Source organism: Chiloscyllium plagiosum, chromosome 42, assembly GCF_004010195.1.
Source record: "Chiloscyllium plagiosum isolate BGI_BamShark_2017 chromosome 42, ASM401019v2, whole genome shotgun sequence".
NCBI classification, from domain to species: Eukaryota; Metazoa; Chordata; class Chondrichthyes; order Orectolobiformes; family Hemiscylliidae; genus Chiloscyllium; species Chiloscyllium plagiosum.
Window position 1 is genome coordinate 8,639,895 of NC_057751.1, and position 22,772 is coordinate 8,662,666.

At 43.6% G+C, this 22,772-nt stretch overlaps 1 protein-coding gene and 1 long non-coding RNA gene across 2 annotated transcripts in view; one reads left to right on the top strand and one right to left on the bottom strand.

Annotated features, from left to right (window-relative positions):
* The window catches only part of LOC122543071, a 109,048-nt gene that overhangs the window by 54,355 nt on the left and 31,921 nt on the right, over positions 1 to 22,772 (bottom strand). The gene's annotated exons all lie outside the window — the stretch shown is intronic.
* LOC122543070 (alpha-1A adrenergic receptor-like) overlaps positions 21,725 to 22,772 on the top strand; it is a 17,758-nt gene continuing 16,710 nt past the window's right edge. Inside the window, exon 1 of the mRNA XM_043681293.1 lies at positions 21,725 to 22,665. Within this exon, the coding sequence (XP_043537228.1) occupies positions 21,756 to 22,665 (910 nt within the window). The 5' untranslated portion in view covers positions 21,725 to 21,755. The remainder of the gene's footprint in view (positions 22,666 to 22,772) is intronic.

Sequence of the window (22,772 nt, forward strand, 5' to 3'; positions counted from 1 at the left end):
GTGCGAGTTTCTGTGAGAGTGTGTGTGTGTGTGGGTGTGAGTGTCTGAAGGGGTGCAAGTTTCTGTGAGAGAGTGTGTGCGTGTGTGGGTGTGTGTGTGTGGGTGTGTGTGTGTACGTGCTGCCTGACCTGCTGTACTTTTGCAGCGGCCAACAACATAAGCAGCAAATGATATTCCGATTCAGGAGTTCCACATCAACAGATTAGATCTCAGCTCTGTAGTCCTGCCACATCCAGCTGTGAATGGTGGTGGATAATTAAACAACTCACAGGAGGAAAAGACTCCACAAATATCCCCATCCGCAATGATGAATCAACCAATGCAAATGATCAGCATTTGCAACAGCCCTTAGTCTGAGGTGTCAACTGCATGACACACCTCAGCCTCCGGAGGTCCCCAGATTATAGATGAGAGTCTTCAGCTAGTTTGATTCTCTACATTAGGTATCAAAAAGAGCTGAAGACACTTGACACTGCAAAGGCAATGGGTCCTCACAACTTTCTGGCAATTGCACTCCAGAAACTACCGCACCCCAAGTTAATCTGTCCCAATACAGTGACAGCACTGAACGGGTAAGTCCTGCACAAGACAAACGGAGCAAATTCAAACCAACAATTAGTATTTCTGCAACACACGTGACAGCTAATTGTCATTTCCAGTAAGCGAGAATCAAACCATCTCCCTGTACATTCCGTGGCATTACAAACACTGATTCTCCCACTGTCAACACCAGAGTAGTGATCACAGACCTCAAACTCAAATAGACGAGCTAAAAAAACCCTCTAGTTACAAGAGCAGACCAAAGGCAACAGATATAACTCACCTCCTCTCTCTCCAAAGCCTATTCACAGGGCACAAGTCAGGAGTGCAATGGAATACTTGGCATGTGACTGGATGGTTGCAGCTCTCACAGCACTCAAGAAACCTGACACCATCCAGGACAAAGGAGCCCACATGATTGGTGAAAATAGAAATGGACACAACTGAATGGTTGCCATATGCTTGTGCTTGGTAACCAATTGATTTTTCGAAGGGGCCCTGACGTTCAGTCCCTCTTATCAATGATCGTCTCAGTCAATTCTTTTATCTTACATGGCACACAGTGCTTTCACATTTTTGTCAAGAAAGGATGTTTGAATAAACAGGGAACAGACTTACATGCATTGCTGTCTGGCATACCAATCCACCCCTCCCTTCCTCCCCCCACCCCACAATTTACAGTCATACAGCACGTAAACAGGCCCTTCAGCCCAATTCCTCCATGCCCACCAGGTTTCCTAAAGTGACCGAGTCCCATTTGGCACATATTCGTCTAAACCTTTCCTGCCCATGTACCTGCTGCAACCACTTGTTCTGGCAGGTCTTTCATAATTAGAAAATAATCCCCAAAATAACAACTCCTGTTGCTTGTTGAAGAAAATCAAGAGAAACAGAATTTTCTGACGAGAATGAAGCCAAATGAACACGAAAATCTTGGGAGGTTCCTCTCAGTTCAAAACAATTAAGCCCCTGAGAGAATCCACAGGGTTGGTATTGGCTGAACTCTGCTTGTTCAGTTTCTACCTTTGATGATGTCCTGTACAATAAACGTTGGCCTTAATTTCTTCCAGTAGCCCAGTCCTTCTCATGCTGCACTCCGCATGACCTCATGTCCTCAATCTTTGCAAATGACCCTCTGTAACAAAGGCTTCACCTCATCCAGGATAGACACAATTTAAATCAAGAGCTCAGATTATTCAATCAAGCTGAGCCACCAAGCAGTTCCACTGGATATGGAATTGTGCTGATTATTGACTGTAATGAGTCAGCAACACATCAAGATCTATTCTTGCCACTTCTTTGAAGAAAAATGGCCCATTTTCTGTGGCAATTTACGACTGAATGCAATTAAGAGAGGTTTTCAGCTAATGATTCTGGTACTCAAGTTCATCAGCTGGGAATGAAAAGTTTCAGCCAATCCATAATGGTGATCCATTAATGCATATTGAGTAAGTCATGGCCCCACAATGCAATGATACAAGATCAATCCACTTGTGGACTGGTCAACAGCCATAAAGCAGAGGTCAATGAAGGTTGACAAAAGGGTAAATTTTCATACCCAGCCCAACGTGAAACAGAACGCCAAAAGAAATGTGAAAATATCATCTCTGATTTTGTCATGGCAATGATGATGGCTTTGTCATCATTCACCACAGTTACTCAGTGAATCACACAGAAACTCCTGGGATCTGCACATGTGCAGTTCAACACAGAAATCCAATGGTCATGTGACACCTACCCCCAAATCCCTGCGGGGGGGGCAAATGGAAATCACAAAGTGGAAAAACAGCTCATTTTTCTCTATTTTATCCTGCCATGAGAACTCTTGCAAAAGAATTTCACCTCTCCTCCTGCTCTCTGAGTCTGTGTTCTTCTCCACCCCCATTGTGCCACGTTTCAGAATTAAATTATAAACCTGTTTTGTCGAACGGGGAGTTTTTGAAGAACACACTAAGTTCACAGTTATGCCTGAACCACCTCACTGCAGGAGAAAAATATAATGACTTTTATCTTGGTCAGATTTCTCCATTTTAAAAAAATCCACCTTTTTAAAAGTGATGACATTTTAGCTTTGCCCTTGATCCCATGTCTAAGCCTTTATCCCACGTCAAAGCCTTGATTGCATATGGTCACATATGGTCAAATTTTCATGAACAGTGTTTATTCAAGCCTTTTCAAAAAAACAATTTGAATTTTCTGCCTCTGAGTATACTTCAAACAGAGGGCAGATTATCCCACTCGCTGACATCACTGTAGTTGCAAACCGAGTGACCCTCTCAACATTGCACAAGATTCAAGCTGTCATCTGGAAAAAAGGATAATTCAAAAGTTTGCAGAAATTTTGTCAACAGCTTTGTTGAAAAATCGGTGGTGAGTCCTGACAGGTCATCATCATAGAATCCCTACAGTGTGGAAACAGGCTATTTGGCCCAACAAGTTCACACCGACCCTCTGAAGAGTAACCCACCCAGACCCATTCCCCTACCCCAATACTCTACATTTACCCCTGGCTAATGCACCTAACTCACACATCCCTGAACACTGTGGAGCAATTTATCACAGCCGATCCAACTAACCTGTACATTGTTGGATTGTGGGAAGAAACCAGAGCACCCAGAGGAACCCCACGCAAACACAGGGAGAATGTGCAAACTCCACAAAGACAGTCACCCAAGGTGGGATTCGAACCCAGGTTCCCAGCAGTGTGAGGCAGCAGTGCTAACCACTGAGCCAACATGCCACCCCTCAGGGTCAAATCCGAACCACTGTCTTTGGTATGCCCAAGTCTGTTCAGCATGCGGCAGACCCTGTTTTAACTGCAAGTTCGGGTTAGGATTTGTTCAACCATGGGCATCCAATTCCAGAAAGCCAAGTAGTGAAAAGTAGACTTTATACAGTTTTTCACATATTTACAGGATTAACCATTACAAACACATACCTCCTAACCACAACCTTAGCTGATGCCTGCATGCAGGGGCTCAGGTAAATCTCTGACAAATACACTGTAAATTGAGCAGAGTCATAGAGACAAACAGCATGAAAACCCTTTGGTCCAACTCATCCATGCCAACCAGATATCCGAAACTAACCTCATCCCATTTGTCAGCACTTGGCCAATATCCCTCGAAACCCTTCATTATCATATACCCATCCAGATGCCTTTTAAATGGTGTCATTGTACCAGCCTCCACCACTTCCTCTGGCAGCTCATTTCATACACGCACCACCCTCTGCATGAAAATGTTGCCCCTTTGGTCCCTTTTAAATCTTTTCCCTCTCACCTTAAACCTATACCCTCCAGTTCTGGGCTGTCCCACCCCAGGGAAAAGCATGACGATGCTGCTCTTTTAACAAGGTTATGTTCTCCTTGGATTTTTTTCCAGGAGGTCATAAAGATGCAGGTTCTGAAACATCTGGGGTTGATCTACTTGAAGAAGCTTATAATTGTAAAAAACATGAAAGGGGATTGGACAGTTCTCCCAGCTCAGCCTTTCTCTGGTTTGGTTTTAGCAGCAGAGGTGTGAAGCTGCTGGACCCAAAGAATCAGGTGCACGGTGATGCTCCCTCTCTCTGACATTTCCCCTGTAAGAGCCTGCATTTGATTTTACTTTTTGTGACAAAGGAGTATTTATGGGGATTGTTACAACTGTTTGGAACAGCATCATTACACTGGGATAATCTTAAGATATTCTAATTCTCTTCTTGAGTGTTGAGATGGAGCATGTTGTTACAGCCATTAAATTTAAAAATTGTGCATGTGGCAGGATAAAAAAACAACATGACTGAGCATTGTTGAGACTTGAATGAGAAATGGAGGCATTCAGTGGCAGGAGAAAATGGACTTAAATAGAATGTAATAGCATACGTTTTCTTGGCTATAGTCAATGTAAGGTATATCTATGACAATAGCCAATAGGTGCAGGAGTAGGCCATTCTGCCCTTCGAGCCAGCACCACCATTCATTATGATCATGGCTGATCATCCTCAATCAGTATCCTGTTCCTGCCTTATCCCCATAATCCTTGATTCCACTATCCTTAAGAGCTCTATCCAATTCTTTCTTGAAAATATCCAGAGACTTGGCCTCCACAGCCTTCTGGGGCAGAGCATTCCATACACCCACCACTCTCTGAGTGAAGAAGTTTCTCCTCAACTCTGTTCTAAGTGGCCTACCTCTTATTTTTAAGCTGTGTCCTCTGGTTCGGGACTCACCCATCAGTGGAAACATGCTTCCTGCCTCCAGAGTGCCCAATTCTTTAATAATCTTATATGTCTCAATCAGATCCCCTCTCAGCCTTCTAAACTCAAGGGTATACAAGCCCAGTCGCTCCAATCTTTCAGCGTAAGATAGTCCCGCCATTCCGGGAATTGACCTCGTGAACCTACGCTGCACTCCCTCAATAGCCAGAATGTCTTTCCTCAAATTTGGAGACCAATACTGCGCACAATATTCCAGATGCGGTCTCATCAGGGCCCTGTACAGCTGCATAAAGACCTCTTTGCTTCTTTTCTCAATTCCTCTTGTTATGAAGGCCAGCATGCTATTAGCTTTCTTCACTGTTGCTGTACCTGCATGCTTGCTTTCATTGACTGATGCACAAGAACACCTAGATCTTGTTGTACTTCCCCTTTACCTAACTTGACTTCACTTAGGTAGTAATCTGCCTTCCTGTTCTTGCCACAAAAGTGGATAATCACACGTTTATCCACATTAAACTGCACCTGCCTTGCATCCGTCCACTCTCTTAGCCTGTCCAGGTCACCCTGTGTTCTCATAACATCCTCCTCACATTTCACCCTGCCACCCAGCTTTGTGTCATCAGCAAATTTGCTAATATTACTTTTAATACCTTCATCTATATCATTAATGTACATTGTAAAAAGCTGCGGTCCCAGCACTGATCCCTGTGGCACACTACTATTGTAGTGTACTAACAGTGTAAAACTAAACGGTTTTAAAATAAAATCATATTTGGATATTGATGGTTTTTTTGGGGGGAGGGAGGTGTGACAATGCTGCCCCTTTAACCAGGTTATTCTCGCCTTGGTTTTGTTTGGAGAGGGGTTGTAAAGGCAGAGGTGCCGATATGTCTGAACTTCAATAATGGCTCTCAGATACTGCCAAAGGGAACAATCAGGGAAAAGGGCTTTGGGTTTGTTTTTGTTTTAAACCACTTGTACAATGTGAGGGGAGTGGCCAGTTCTCCCAGTTTAGGGATTTTTCTTGTTTGGTTTCGTTTTCAGCTCGGGGCCTAGAGAAAAAGCTGCAGTGGAAGAGGTTCCATGTTTCAGCCAATGATTCTTAGCGGATCCTCTTAGACATTTCTCCTGCAAGAACCTGCATTTGATTTTACCTTTTTTGACAAGGAGGTGTTTATGGGGATGCTGTCGGCAATTGGAACAGCATCATTAAGTTGAAATTGAGTCGCTTGGGTTTTCAGATAGGTGAAGTTATTCTGAATTCAGTTTTCCTTTGCTTGTATTACACTCAGTACTCTGTAAATAAATTCTGTTTTGCTGAGAACTGAGTGGTTTGACCAGCTGCATCACTCCAGGAATATCCACCTTACACCTGCTGAAAACAACTAGCAAAGTTAGGGTCTGGGCTACCTTCCTGAAATGTTTTAAGGAGGTCTGGCCAGGTCCATAATAACACAAGCACTAGACAACAGCAGAATAATATTTACTCAATATACTATCGGATAAATACAAAGTGAACTTCACAGAGTAGCTTTCAAACTGCCAATGGGACTAACCACAAAGGGTAGTTGCAGTGTAAGCTACACATCTAGTAGTGCATGGCGCAGGCTGGTGAGGGGCAGAGTGGAAATGTTTATGTGGAGATGGAAAGTTTGGACCCTCTATTTTATTTTAATTTAATATGAATGCTGCCTATGCATGGTGAAGGTACACACACAACTATAAACAATTCAATTCACCAAGTATTGCTGTTGGTCTATGGGCAAAGAAAAGAGGAAAATAATCAGCTGGATAGTTCTTTAAAAGAGTTGGCACAGGTACAAAGGATTATTTATGCGCCATATGGTCCTGAATACATTTTCCTCATCTTGTGCTCGCTCAAAAATTGATGAATATGCTTAACAGCCAATTGCACCTTTCCTCATTTTAAATGAGAAACTTGTTGCTTCACCTCCATGTGTGTATTATGAAGGTGAATGAAGATCTGAGCCTGAATGTTCAGCCTTGTGCTTCCAGTCCACACATATGTGTGTTGACCTGCTGTCTTTTTGAGATACCCTGTGCACCAACACTGCCAGCAATGATATTCCAGTTTGGTTTATTCACTGTGTGAACAGTATGTTGTCACAAACAGCAGACTATGACCATGTCATGACCTTTAAAGAGGTATGTTTGTCCTGGTTTCTTTTAGAGAAAGATTGGGGTACAGGTGCTGAGCAGTACACGAGAACATCAACAACCTATGAGGCCTTAGGTTTTTTTTTTAAAACAAAAAGCTGGTACAATAGAAGCAGCTTGAATGGGTGTGGTCAAGCTCCCACCCACAGATCCAGCAATTTTTAGTTTTCAGCAGCAGTTGCTGTTTGGATCTTGAAGAAGTAGAAGCTATTTTCCCCTCTCTCTTGATTACAACCAAAAGCCGGGGGTTCATTTCCCAGGCTGCTTGATTGTAGGTGAGACAAAATTGGTTTTCTGAATTTGCCTTTTGCCAAGGGTGTGTTTATGCAATGTTACTATATTGTAACCGTTAATTAGTAATAGTTTCTATACCTATTATTCTGTTCAGTTTTCCATTGGAGTTAAGTCAATCTAAATTCCTCTTTTTTTAGTTGCATTTTAACTACAATGTTTGAATAAATTGTGTCTTGCTTAATATCGAGTAGTGTGACCAATCAAATTGCATCTGGAACACAGCACCTCACATTTACCTTTAAAATAAGAAAATGTTAGAGTCTCGGCCACCTTCTTAATATATTTTGAGGGAGTCTGGTGTGGTCCATAACAACTGTCACTTGTCCTCCTTTCTCTGGAACCCATCTAATTATCAGTGGGACAGAATAGAACACTGGTGAGTCTAAACAGAAGAGGTACTTGTCTTACAAAATGAAGCAGCTCATTGCACGATAGGAAGAGTTCTTGTTCCCATTAACTGGTTCAGCATGATTACGAGGTGTTTTCTGGAGCCCTATAGAATGCAGCTCTCTCTTGTTGTTCATGTAGAACTCAAGTTGCGTCCGCCAGAAGAATGTGTGACATGATCAGAAAGGGTACAGCATTGTCATTAACTCCTTCAAAAGCATTACCTCAATCAACACTACCCTTCTGATTCACACATCACCAGCATATCCTTTTAATCACTTTCTTCCAAATGTGTTTTCTTTGCTCACATTTATGTGTGTCTATTTCACTGTTTTCAGAAGGTATTCTGGTGCAACGCAGAGAGTTGAGTACTGCACTGACTGCCACAGTATAGACATGCACAAGACATACTAATCTCCTTCATCATGCTTCAAATTAACCCATCCCCACTTAACAAATCAATGGTGCAATCTGACATGAGCTTTGATCAATTGCCACATTCTCATCAAAAACACTGACTCAACAGTGAAGGTAGAGATGATGAAATCAGTACTTTTCAGTGAGCTGCAGAAGTTCATCATGAAATAGTGGACTCACACAACAGGATGATTTGAATTACTGCATGTGTAAGTGGATGACAACATTTTCCTGTCTCAGAGTTTTGAGTTATTGGATTGGTGGCTCAAGAAATATTCCAGAACTAAAGACAAAGTAGAATGCAACAATTCTAAATTAGCAACAGAAAATGGCAGAAACACTTCTCTTCATTTACAGGATGTGGGTGTCACTGTCCAGACAAGCATTTATTGCTGATCCCCAAAAGCAGTGAAGAGTCAACCAAGTCTGGAGTCACACATATGCCAGACCAGCAAAGAAGAGCCATTTCCTTTTCCAAAGGACATCAGCAAACCACAATTGACATGGTTGCATGGTCATTAGTCTTAGATTTCTTTACTAATTTTAATTTCCACCTTCTGCAAATGAGGAATTAGAACTTGGGCCCCAAGGACATAACCTGAGTCTCTGGACTAATAGCGTACCAATAATAGCACTCAGCCATCCCTTCCCCCCTTGACATTTTGCTGTTTTATATGCCTGAACTAAGTTATTTAAATGATATGACACAGTTAAGCTTCTTAAGAATAGATTGAGAAAGAGGAAATACAGACACGCATTCATGTCTTAATGGCACAAAAATGTTTCTGGTCCTACATTTTCGATTAATTTGCAGACATGACAGAAAGTGTTACCTAGCAATGAGACATATTGTTATCAGTTCAGCTGAGCTGAATTCAACAGATGGATTTTGCAAAACCTGATCAAATTGCAAAAGCAACAAAAAGATTTGCTGGAAATGCTGGCAGCATCTAAGCAGTTGCAATTATGAAAAACCATCACTTTTGTAAGGAAGTCAAATGTTACATTTCAGTCTTCAAAATGGTGCAACATTAATTTTAACCCCATTGTGCAGCTCAGCTACAGAGAATTATTTCATCTATTCATGGGATGTGGGCATCACTGGCAAAGCCAGCATTTATTACCTGTCCCTATGTACCCTTAGGATGGGGATGGTGAGCTGCCTTTTTAAACCAGTACAGTCCCCTTTGGTGTGGGGATCCCCACAAAGCCATGAGGGAGCAATTTCCAAGATTTTGACTCAGTGACACCACTGAGGGAATACTGATGTACTTCCAAATCAGGATGGTGGAGGGCTTGGAGGGAAACCAGCAGGCAGTGTTGTTGTTAAGATCAACTTGGGAAAATGAACCAATTCTCAAGCCTTTCTTCCAGAAACACCAACAATTTTAATGATTTCATCATAGCAGGCAAACTCTGCAATTCACCAATTTGCTGGAATCAAGGTAACATAAAAGAGTGACCAGGCTCCTGTATCTAACTTCTATTTATAACAAATAAGTAAATTTTAATCATTGGTGAATTACTGTAAACTGTCACCATATGGCTCGAGTTAAAACACTAACCCCTTTTTAAAACCACTCATTTTACACACACACACACACACAATTATAGACAAAGTAGAAAACCTTGGTTTTATGGATGGAGGAACAAAACTGGGTAACATAGTTCACCGGACCAATCTGCATGAGGACATTGAGAAGTTCCTCTTCCTTGCCAGAAGTTTCTCTTCTTCAATCTCCTTTCTCCAGGTTGTTTCACTTCTTTGCAGATGGCACAGGGCATTTGGGTATGCGAATTAATCTAAGTCAATCGGTTACTGGTTAATGACAACAGCAAACAATAACTCTTGGAAACAATAACTGACTTCCTTTGGGCTTCAGGGGTTTTCACTGGGGGACAAAAAGAGAACCACACAAACCACTCTTCAGACAATCCAAAGGCTTCTTGCTGTATAGTTCATACTCCAAGCTGTTCAGTTGCCAGGAAACAATCAGAAAGTTATCACTAAGGTGACGACCTCCAGATCCATGAAGGTCATAACTGGACAAACCAATCAGCTGCTTGCAGGCAGCCAAACTTCAGCATGCACACAGAGCCCAGATGCTGAACCATCAGCAAGAACATAAAAAGATAAGAAATTTGAAGAAGTGTAGGCCATTAAACCCCTCGGTCCTGCCCACCATTCTATAAGATCATGGCTGATCTGCCACAGGCCTTTTAGATCAGTTCCCATCATCCTCAGCTCTCTGATATTGCAAAAGTTGATCTCCATTTGCAAAATTTTGAGCGATATTGCCTCTCGGGAGTCAGGAGTTCCAGACATGGAAAGAAATTCCTACAACAGGGATTAAAGGAAGGACATTAAGCTGGAAAGGTTTCAGAAGAGATTTATGAGGATGTTGCCAGGAATGGAAGCTGTGAGTTATAAAGAGAGGATGGATAGGCTGGAACATTTCTCATTGAAGCATAGGAGTTTGAGGGGTGAGCTTAGTGGGTTATGAAGTCATGAGGTGTTTCGGTAAGGTGAATGGCAGATGTCTTTTCCCTGTGATGGGGAATTTCAAGACTAATTGCGCATATTTTTAAGGTGAGAGGAGGAAGATTTACAAATGACATGAGGGATAATTTGTTTTTACACAGAGGGCAGTTTGTGCATGGAATGAACCTCCAGAGGAAGTGATGGATGCAGGTAAAGTTACAACATTAACAAGACATTTGGATAAGTACATGATTAGGAAGATTTTGGAGGGCAATGGGCCAAGCACAAGCAAGTGGAATGAGTTTACTTTGGGATTGTGGTCGGTATGGACTGTTTGGACTGAACAGTCTGTTTCTGTGCTAATGACTCCATTTTATCTGAGTGTGACCCAGTTCAACATTCCTCCTCTTTTGAGAACATCTGCCCCATTAGTTGAATATAATAATAGGATAAATATCTATCACAATGAGTTTCAGGCACTTGTTTCAGAGTCCACGGTTTTCAAAAGAATGCTTTTCCCTTTCAAACAAAATACAGAAAATGAAATGTTAAGATCTTTGCTGTGTTCCCTATGTATCTGCTGTATTGATCCTTCGAAGTAGTGGGTCATTGCTTCAGGAAGGCCAAAAGGAGTTGGGAATGCTTGTCCTGAGAAAAGGCTGATGGGCAGAATACACCCTGGTTCTCAATATTTTGAAACATACGGATTAACGGAGTCTGTTATAACCACAGACCAAAACCAGTCATCACAAAGTCATGACCAAAAATGGGAGATGAATAAAAGATTTTGATTCCATCACTTTGTACAGAGAGTGCTAAAGCTTATGAACAGATTGACCAGCCAAATAGTGGAGATATATTACAACAGAACACTCAAGATGGAATTGGACAGAGTTTTGACTTTAATCAGAGGAGACAAGATGAAATTGTGAAAGAGTGTGGTTCTTTGTTAAAACAAATGTATTTCAAGAAAAAGACAATAGCATCAAAAATTCAAGGACACACTGCATGTGTGAATTAATGGAAATGATCCAAGAAATGTAACTTCAAAGAAAGCAACTTGTTTTTCAACAGAAAGCAGAAGAATTTATCGCCAAGATTCCAAAACAATCAAGAATGATGGCAGTCAATAAGAATCATCCAGCAAATAGACTTCAAGCCCAGCTGATGTGTGTCCAAAATTATTACAATATTAAATCATGAAATACCATGAGTTGTGCCTTCACAAGATCTGATGAAAAGTGGTCAAACAGCAGTGCCATTTCCTAAGACAGCTTTCTCAAAACTGAGGTGATCGTCACTCAAGACCAATTCCATTGGGCAGGACATGCCACTTGTGTGTCTATCACCAGACTTCTGAAGTAACCATTCTCATTCAAGGTTCAGACATAGCGAAGGAGTCCAAGGAGATCAGTGGAAATGCTTTAGCGAAATCCTCAAAGGATCACTGAAGTAGCCAAATATCCCCATTGATTCATGGAAGAACAAGGCTTGTGAACAACCAAAATACAGGAGAAGGTTCACCAGAATGGAACCAAACACAGCAAGAGACTTGACCAAGATCCTACAAAGCTGAAGTTAAGCCATCAGCAGAGTGCACAGATCTTTAAACAATCCATCTGCCTGACCCTTCCTCAAGTACCAGCTGCCCCAGTGTGGCAGATTCTTCAGATCACACACTGGATTTCACATCCATCTCAGAACTCATAGAATCAAAGATTCCATACAGTGTGGAAGCAGGCCATTCTGTCCTTTGAGTCCATACCCTCCCTCCGAAGAGCATCCTAACGAGACCAATTCCCCCCCCTGAAGAAGGGCTTATGCCCGAAACGTCGATTCTCCTGTTCCCTGGATGCTGCCTGACCTGCTGCGCTTTTCCAGCAACACATTTCCACCCCCCCCCCCCCCCCCACCCTATCCCTGTAAACCTATATTTCCATGGCCAATCCACCTAACCTGCACATCTTTGGGTGAGACATTAAAGCATTCCCAGATTAACCAATTACAAATATTTGCATCACCTTGAACACATTTAAGGGTTACAGCTGTCAAACATGACTGGGGAGGTTTATGCAAGAGAACTTTCAGGAATTGGAAATGACCATGAGGCCAGGAGTCCATTTTTGTATCGCTTTGAAAGCCAAGTCAACACCATTTTGCAGCCTCCTCACCAGCCACAATAATTTTACATTGCAAAGTTCAAATGATCAAGATTTTCCAAGTGGATTGTGAATTCAAAAGAGAACACAATAACCTAACCTATCTGATGAGTGGAAAGAAACTATTTCTGCTAGTTCAAGAGTGTCATACTAAGATAGCACAGCCTTTAAATTAGTGTCAGATATCTCAACATTGCAATTTTAAAAGATATCAATGTGAAATTTGGAACTCTCTTCAACCAACAACAATTGGTGCAAGGTAAATTGTTTGTTTCAATCTGAGATTGATAAGATTTTGTTCACAATATCGGTAAACACTTCATGATTTCCAACACATTGATCAATTCTCTTCTTGTCCCCATCTACACATAAATACCTCACTCTGTTAATGCAATCCTTCATCCCTTCAACCATTCTCATAAATCTCTATGCCATCTCACAGCATACTCATGTGCACTGTCTCAGGTGTAGTGGCCAGAATTGAACACAATGCTGTTCATGCAGCTGAACCAGTGTTTTATTAAGGTTTTGCTATACGCTGGAAATTTCATAGGCGGGAGCAGAACTTTGCACCAGTGTAAACACACAATCATGAACAGACAAAAAGCAAAATAGGCATAGTCCAGTGTCAACAACCAGGATTATATCATATCAGTGGCTCTCATATTGTACCTTCAGACCGAGATACGATTCCAGGAAAATGTTGCACCTTAAACAGGAGCAAGGGAAAGATGGGACAGTAGTAATTATCATGTGAAGATGCAGTAACTTTAAGAGGTTATTCTGTCTTGGTGTATGTTTTGAAGAGGGGTTGTAGGCAGAGGGACCAAACTAGCTACGGAAGACGACTTGAGTAAACAGCCTTGGGATGCTTTGGGTTTTCTTTAAAAACGTCCTAAATGGGTAAGGCCAGCTCTCATAGATCCAGATTTCTGCGTTTGTTCTTTTCAGTAGCATCCGAAGATATCGGCATCTCAAAAGAATGAGAAACTTCAGTGAATGCCTCTTGGCAGCTACTCTCTCTGAATGTTCTCTTGATTTTTTATTCCTCCTGGATTGGAGAACTGTATGCGAGAATCTGCGTCTGAATTTCCCTTTTTGCCAACGGGTGTGTTTGTGGGATGTTACCATATTGAAACAGTTAATTAGCAATAGTTACTGTATCAGTTATATGGTTAAGTTTTCCAATCTGTTAAGATATTCAAAATTTCTCTTTCTTCGATTGCATTTTAACTGAAATGCTTAAATAAATGGTGTTTTGCTTAATGTCAAGTAGGCTGACCAGTCGTGTTGCATCTGAGGTCCTTTACATTTGTCATTAAAATACGAAAAAGTTAGGGTCGACATTACCTTCTTGAAATATTTTTGAGGGAGTCTGACCTGGTCCATGACAATAGTCAAGAATAACCTAAAAATGAAAGCATCATCACTATACTAGTTGTGAAGCCAGCTGATCCAAGACTGAAGCAGAGAATGGCATGTTTCAACATTTGGCCATAAATGATTAACAATTTGATTTTGCTTGCTATCTGGTCATTCACCATGAAGGCTTCTTTTCCCAAGTTATTGAGCTTTCTCCCATCTGTTAAACAGGTTCCATCAACCACAAATTGCTCTTTTTCCCTCCTGTGACTATACAATATAATGAACATTCCATATTTTTCCTAAATATTTTCTCTGTGGGTTTGATTGGTAACGTATTTTCCCAACTGTGACATTTACCTCAAAGCCACATAAGGATCCGACATACAGAAATTCTGACTAAATGTCCATTTATTTATTGTATCCACAGAGTGAAAAACTGGAGTTGTGCTGTACAGTCACATCAGACTCAATGTTAATTCATTCTATCTCTCCACAGATACTGCCAGACCTGCTGAGAATCTCCAACATATTCTGCAAGAAATTCTGTATTCTTGCCACAATTGGCTCAACCCCCATAAATTCTGGAGTGAGAGAATTTGGGCCGACATATTGATCAGTGGTCTGTGTCGCATGAGAAAAATCCAAGTTGTGCATCATAGCTTTCTGCCGACTCTGATAATTCATTTCTAAAGGGCAATTATTAGATAAGGCACAGTGATTCTGGAGAACGAAGTGGAGCAACAGAGGGATCTTAACCTTCTGAATATATTTTAACAATCAAGGCACATAACTGCGCCAGAAAATAAGATGAACGTTTAATTTCATGGATTACTGACTAAAACATCATCAGTAACATGCAATCTAAGGTCCCTGAAGGAAAGCAAAATGAAGGAATCCATCAACCAGAGAAGACAATACTCATTCCCTCAATGTGTCCATTGTACGTAAGTCACATCATTGACATTGTAAGATGCTCTCATTCAGAGTTTCAAGTATCTTGAAGTAGTTCAGGCTGCTGTGCAAAATATTTTTTCACTGGCAACATGGCGATGTAATATACTTGTGCCCAAGGTGGTTTTATGCTTCCTGCAAGAGTGCGCACACCTCAGCTGCGTCTCTTGTTAGGCAGATTGCCGTTTTCCTTATTCAGAGTTTCCGAGTGCACAGATTTGTAAGAAAAGCATCAATTTGCAACATATGTACCCTCTAACTGGAGGGGGTGGGGCGGAATGAATGATGGAAGGGGGGCAACAGGTCAGGCAAGGCAATTGCTCACTTAATATTTGATGTGTGACTGAGATATCAGTTTAAACATTATCTTCAAGCTCTTGTTCAGTAGAACAAAGTGCAGTTACAGAGATGTATAGCACAGAAATAGACCCTTCAGCCCATCTTGTCCACGCCGATTAGATATCCGAAATTAATCTACTCCCATTTGCCGGCACTTGACCAATATCCCTCTAAACCCTTCCTATTCATATACCCGCCCAGATGCCTATTAAAATGTTGTAATTGTACCAACCTCCACCACTTCCTCTGGCAGTTCAATTCATACACATACCACCCTCTGTGTGAAAAGGCTAACCCTTAGGTCCATTTTAAATCTTTCTCCTCTCACCTTAAACTATGCCCCATAATTTTGGACTCCGCTACTCCGGGGAAAAGACCTTGTCCACTTACCCTATCCAAGCCCTTCACGATCTTATAAACTTCGAGAAGGTCACCCGTCAGCCTCCGACCATCCAGGGAAAACAGTCCTAGCCTATTCAACCTCTCCCTATAGCTCAAACCCTCCAAACTTGGCAAGATTAGATTAGATTACTTACAATGTGGAAACAGGTCCTTTGGCCCAACAAGTCCACACTGACCCACAGAAGCGCAACCTACCCAGACCCATTCCCTTACATTTACCCCTTCATCTAACACTACGGGCAATTTAGCATGGCCAATTCACCTAACCTGCACATTTTTGGACTGTGGGAGGAAACCGGAACACCCGGAGGAAACCCATGCAGTCGCCCGAGGCGGGAATTGAACCCGGGTCTCTGGCACTGTGAGGCAGCAGTGCTAACCACTGTGTCACCGTGCCACCCAAATCCTTGTAAATCTTTTCTGAACCCTTTCAAGTTTCGCAACAACTTTTCTATAGCAGTGTATAATACTCATGAATACTCATGTAAAATTAACGACACATCTTATTGGCCAGGATACTTCAAAAAGAACATTGTGAATGTCAGTTTGTTCCGCTTGTCGGGGAGTGTTTTTTAGATTAGATTAGATTACTTTACAGTGTGGAAACAGGCCCTTCGGCCCAACAAGTCCACACACGACCTGCCGAAGCACAACCCACCCATACATTTACCTCTTACCTAACACTACGGACAATTTAGCATGGCCAAGTCACCTGACCTGCACATCTTTGGACTGTGGGAGGAAACCGGAGCACCCGGAGGAAACCAACGCAGACACGGGGAGATTGTGCAAACTCCACACAGTCAGTCGCCTGAGGCGGGAATTGTACCCGGGTCTCTGGCGCTGTGAGGCAGCAGTGCTAACCACTGTGCCACCGTGCCACCCACCAAGTGTGTTCAAGATCCTGTGACACAAAGCAAAGAGGATCAGGATAATTCGAGTCAATGTTGAACCTCAAACAAATCACAAAGGAAGTAGTGTGATTGCTGTCTGACTGCTGTTTGTTGGCTTTGCTGTGTGCCAAGTGGCTACCACATTTGCTAAATTACTACCAGCACATCATAAACATGTAATTATCAGTGATGTGTTTTTCAACAAACTGAGGTTGTAGAGGGCAGTCGACCAAACGTTTTCTATTTTTTCAAAATTGTGTGCAGTGGTACTCTCGCTGGGTCATCATACATTTACAGGTTGGGCTGAGGGGATTGTGGGCAGTGGACCTTGAAGGAAAGTCTGTGGCTCGTCAATAAGTCCAGGAGAATATATATTCTATGGGTGAAACTGATGCAGGATATGATTTCTGTTCTTGTGGAGTCACTGGTCAACCTGAAAGCTTTTGGAAGTCACTACCTTTTGTGAGGCATAGTGCCCAGTCAAAAGGTTACATCCTCCTGGTTGTTGGCTAAGGTATGAAACAAAATTATGGTAAGCTACTGAATTTGTCAAACTTCTCAGATGATTGTAAAAACATGACTTTTTGACTCGCTATCTGAATTGGCATCAAACATTTTTGCTGAGGCAGAGGGTGGTTGTGGTAAACCTGCTGACTCTATCTTACATCTACCAGTATGAAATTACTGCCCTGGATTATTTCAAATTACACAGTCCAGCACTATCCATGAACCTTTAAAATGAAATTTGAACGTCCAGTGAATGAATGAAAGGACAATACAAGATTTCAAATTTTAACACTTGTACTATACCAAATGAACCCAAAGCAACAAGACTTAAATAGAATCAGTTGAAAATTCATAATTTAAATCAAATTAAAGAAAGGAATGCCTATTTAATTTCTACAACACCTTTCTTTGGACTCCCCCCTTCAAAGCCCATTCCTTGGCAATGTGAATCACATGGGCATTCTATGCAGGTTGAAATGTGAATTTATTAGGTAAGTTTATTTCAACCATTAACAAAATCTTTCTTGCCTGTCACCTCAATTGATAAAGTAATTATTATCAGGTGAGAATATCTTGCATCTTCTTCCTGCTGACACCACCATGGGCAGCTCCTTTGACCTTGAACAGCCACACCACCCATACTTTTTGTCAGGCAGAATTCATGACAGGTTACAGAATACCTGCGTTCTTCCATTTAACCTCAAGTTGAAAAGTGTTCCCAAGAATAACTTTATATCTGTAGCTCAAAGTGCTTTCATCTCTTTTCATTTGAGATTGGCTCGCCCTTAGATTCCCTTGTTTCCTTGTGAACTTCTAGTCAGCAAATGATTGCCGGAAAGTGGAAATAATTCCTGCAATTTGGACAATGTTCAAACTGCAACCAGGTCCTCCCCAGGCACTTTAAGTTAACTAAGTTGAACAAGAGAGCTTCACATTTGAAACCTACCAGGTTGAAACACAATGAGAATCCTCACTCAAATAATGCATTCAAGCAAAAAGAGTAATTTTCTCTTTCCTGACTGCTTAAACTTCAGCCACTGCTGGTAAAGTTCAATCAGAATTAACCCATTCTCTTGATCTAAGTGTGATAAGCTGCAAGGACAAGTTACCACACATAGGCAAATACACAGCACTCGGAGAAACACAGTCACTGTGCCCTTAATGTCTGGGCTTGATGATTTATGAATCAACAAACTTTCAGAACACATTGAAAAGATTAGGTAAAACTGCACCCCCATTACATCCGCAATCAGGACTGAGGAGCACAGAAGAAGACAAAGTTCAAGACAAGTGGGTGAGTTGGATAGACAGTGATGGGAGAGTGTGTGTGTGTGTGTGAGAGTGTGAGAGAACAAGACTTACTCCACCAACCCAAGCATTGGGATTAATGCAAGGGTGAAACAAGCTGACATATCTTGGGAGGACAACCAAGGCACAGGAGTTCACATTGAACTTGCAATCCTTGGAAATACAAAGGATTAGAGAAACCTTAGTGTTCATGTCCATAGACCCTTGAAGGCAGGAGGACAGGCAGATTCTGGGATCTGCGATGTTTGCTTTCATTGGTCCAGGCAATGAATGCAATGGCAAAGAGTTTATGATGGATCTGTACACCACATTTGTTAGACCACAGCTAGATTACCGCCTACAGTTCTGGTCACCACATTATTACAGAAATAGGATTATAGTATTAGAGAGAGTGCAGAGGAGATTCACCAGGATGTTACCTAGGTTGGGGTGCTTTAGCTATGGACAGAGAGTGGATAGACTGGGGTTGTTTGCTCATGAGTAGAGAAGGGGGGGGGGGGGGGGGTGATGTTGGGCTACAGATACCTGATTCTCAAGGTCACAGAAAAGGTCGAGGGGACAGATATTTCTCGTTCTCAGAGGGATCAATACCCAAGCAGTACATTTTCAAGATCCCTGGGCAGATGGTTTTGAGCGAATTTGAGAAATTTATTTTTCATTTGGAGGGTTGCGGTTATCCAAAACTCCTGATCTGGAAAAGGTGGCAGATGTGGGATCCCTGAAGAGATCTAACAGGGTGGGGCAAATCCAAACCTAGAGAGTAGAGGTTTAAGGTGAGAGGAGAAAGATTTAAAAAGGAACCGAGGGGCAACTTTTTCACTCAGCAGTTTGTGTGTGAAGGGAATGAGCTGCCAGAGAAAGTGTTGGAGGTTGGTACAATTACAACATTTAAAAGGCATCTGGATGGGTATATGAGTAGGAAGAGTTTAGAGGGACATGGGCCAAATGCTAGCAAATGGGATCAGGCCAGATTGTCTTGTCTGGTCAGCAAGAACGAGTTGGACCAAAGGGTCTGTTTCCATGCTGTGTGATTCTTCTAAGTATTTAGATGGGCACTTGATACACCAGGAGGCAAGTGCTTGGAAATCATGTCTCACAAACTTGATGGAGTTTTTTGAAGAAGTAACAAAGAGGATTGATGAGGGCAGAGCGGTAGATGTGATCTATATGGACTTCAGTAAGGCGTTCGACAAGGTTCCCCATGGGAGACTGATAAGCAAAGTTAGATATCATGGAATACAGGGAGAACTAGCCATTTGGATACAGAACTGGCTCAAAGGTAGAAGACAGAGGGTGGTGGTGGAGGGTTGTTTTTCAGACTGGATGCCTGTGACCAGTGGAGTGCCACAAGGATCGGTGCTGGGTCCACTACTTTTTGTCATTTCCATAAATGATTTGGATGCGAGCATAAGAGGTATAGTTAGTAAGTTTGCAGATGACACCAAAATTGGAGGTGGAGTGGACAGCAAAGAGGGTTACCTCAGATTACAACAGGATCTGGACCAGGTGGGCCAATGGGCTAAGAAGTGGCAGATGGAGTTTAATTCAGATAAATGAGAGGTGCTGCATTTTGGGAAAGCAAATCTTAGCAGGACTTATACACTTAATGGTAAGGTCCTAGGGAGTGTTGCTGAACAAAGAGAGTGCAGGTTCATAGCTCCTTGAAAGTTGAGTCTCAGGTAGATAGAATAGTGAAGAAGGAGTTTGGTATGCTTTCGTTTATTGGTCAGAGTATTGAGTACAGGAGTTGGGAGGTCATGTTGCGGCTGTACAGGACATTGGTTTGGCCACTGTTGGAATATTGCGTGCAATTCTGGTCTCCTTCCTATCAGAAAGATGTTGTGAAACTTGAAAGGGTTCAGAAAAGATTTACAAGGATGTTGCCAGGGCTGGAGGATCTGAGCTACAGGGAGAGGCTGATCAGGCTGGAGCTGTTTTCCCTGGAGCAACGGAGGCCTTATAGAGGTTTACAAAATCATGAAGGGCATGGATAGGATAAGTAGACTAAGCCTTTTCCATGACGTGGGGGAGTCCAGAACTAGAGGGCATAGGTATAGGGTGTGGGGAGAAAGATATAAAAGAGACCTACGGGGCAACTTTTTCACACAGAGGGTGGTACATGTATGGAATGAGCCGCCAGAGGAAGTGGTGGAGGCTGGTACAATTGCAACATTTAAGAGGCATTTGGATGGGTATATGAATAGGAAGGGTTTGGTGGAATTTGGGCCGGGTGCTGGCAGGTGGGAAGAGATTGGGTTGGGATATCTGGTCGGATGGACAGGTTGGATGGAAGGGTCTATTTCCATGCTGTATATCTCTGTGGCTCTATGCTGGAAAATGGAGTGAGAATTGAGATGTGCTCCTGTATGCTGACCAGCGATGGGGCTCAGTCACTGCACTGAACAAGGAGAGTTATCGGTTCAGAAAAGGTAACCTCTCTCTCTCCCAAATCAGAGGTCACCTTTCCTGGGGTTTTCTCGAAAAAGCAGTAGTTAGTTTGCATATCTGCATGCTGACGGCTCGGCACAGGCGGATCGGAGCGAGAAACCAAACATCGAAATCGATGAAGAAAGCTCAACGGGTCTGACAGCAATTGCCGAGTGTGAAAGCAGAGTCTTGGGGTCCAGTGATGCTCTGTCACAACACTACTCTGCACAGAAGCTGCCGGAGCTGCTGAATTTTCACAACAATTGCTGGGTTTTTTTTTTCAAGTTTCTGATTTCCAGCACCGGCAGTTCTTCAGGGGATTTTATGTCGGGGAGAACAGAGAGAGTCTGCAAGGTTTGGCAGGATTTACGGCCCTATGTTACTCTCTGGCCCGAGAAACAAGTGAAGCAGTTTACAATGTCGGGTCCGGCTTCAGACCTGGACTGGGCGAGATTTAACTCCGAAACCAAATCGCGGAAAGGATCTTTCAGCAACACTTGGTTCCAAAAAGACGCTCAAATGTTCACAGCTCCTGGCCAGAACCTCCAGCCGGTTTCTGTTCGCCCTCTGGTCGGGAATAAGATCATTTTTTTTTTCAAAATCCCCACGATCCGCTCCCTGGTGAAGATATCCCACTCTCTCCCGTCCAGCTCAGGAAAGGCTCATGATTCCCTTAAGCCAGACACGGGGAATGTGAATGTGGAGCAACAGTAAAATTGGGTGAAGGGGAGGGGGGGTTGCTGCTGGCGGAGGGTGGGGAGGGGGGGGTGACTTGAGAAGTTGCTCCAACAGAGACAGAGGAGGGCAGGGAAAGGGAGGGAAGAGGAGACGAGAGGGGAGGAGAGAGCAGAGGAGACGAGGAGAGGGACGGGGGGGGGGGTCGGGGAGGAGAGACTGCGCTCGGACATGGGGGTCCTCCCGGAGAACAGGAGCGGCTCGGTGCTGGCGCTGAACGGTTCTGCTCGGTCCCCTCCCAGCCCGAGCCGGGCCATCGCCCTGGGTCTGACGCTGGGCTCCTTCATCCTGTTCGCCCTGCTGGGCAATGTGCTGGTGGTCCTGTCGGTGGTCTGCCACCGGCCCCTGCAGACGGTCACCAACTACTTCACGGTGAACCTGGCGGTCGCGGACCTGCTGCTGAGCTGCAGCGTGTTGCCCCTGTCCGCCTGGCTCGAGGTGCAGGGCCAGTGGCCGCTCGGCCGGCTCCTCTGTGATATCTGGGCGGCCCTGGACGTCCTCTGCTCCACCGCCTCCATCCTCAGCCTGTGCGTCATCTCCATCGAGCGGTACATCGGGGTGAGTTACCCGCTGCGACACCCGACCTTGGTGACCCAGGGGAGGGCTCTCTTCACCCTCCTGGGAGTCTGGAGCCTGGCCCTGGTCATCTCGGTGGGCCCCCTGATGGGCTGGAAGGAGCCGCCGCCCCCTGACCACACCGTGTGCCAAGTGACCGAGGAGCCCGGCTACGTGCTCTTCTCAGCCCTGGGCTCCTTCTACGCGCCGCTGGCCGTCATCCTGGTGATGTACTGCCGGGTCTACATGGTGGCCAGGCGGGAAACCAGGAGCCTGGAGGAGGGCAGGAAGAGGGAGACGGGGGGCCGGGTAACGCTGCGCATCCACCGGCCGGAGAGGAGGGCGGACGGGCTGGACCAGGGTCAGGGTCAGGGTCAGCCCGGTGGCCGGGGCTCCCAGCTGAAGACTCAGTTCTCAGTCCTGCTCTTCAAGTTCACCAAGCAGAAGAAAGCGGCCAAGACCCTGGGCATCGTGGTCGGGGGTTTCATTCTCTGCTGGCTCCCGTTTTTCGTGGTCCTGCCCTTGGGTAAGAAACCATTCCATTGCACTCTGACCTTCCAATGTTTCACTTGTGACAATGGTGCGGGAAAAGTTGCCTCTCTCGGAGTCTTGGACTTTGCCAGGGTTGGTGGG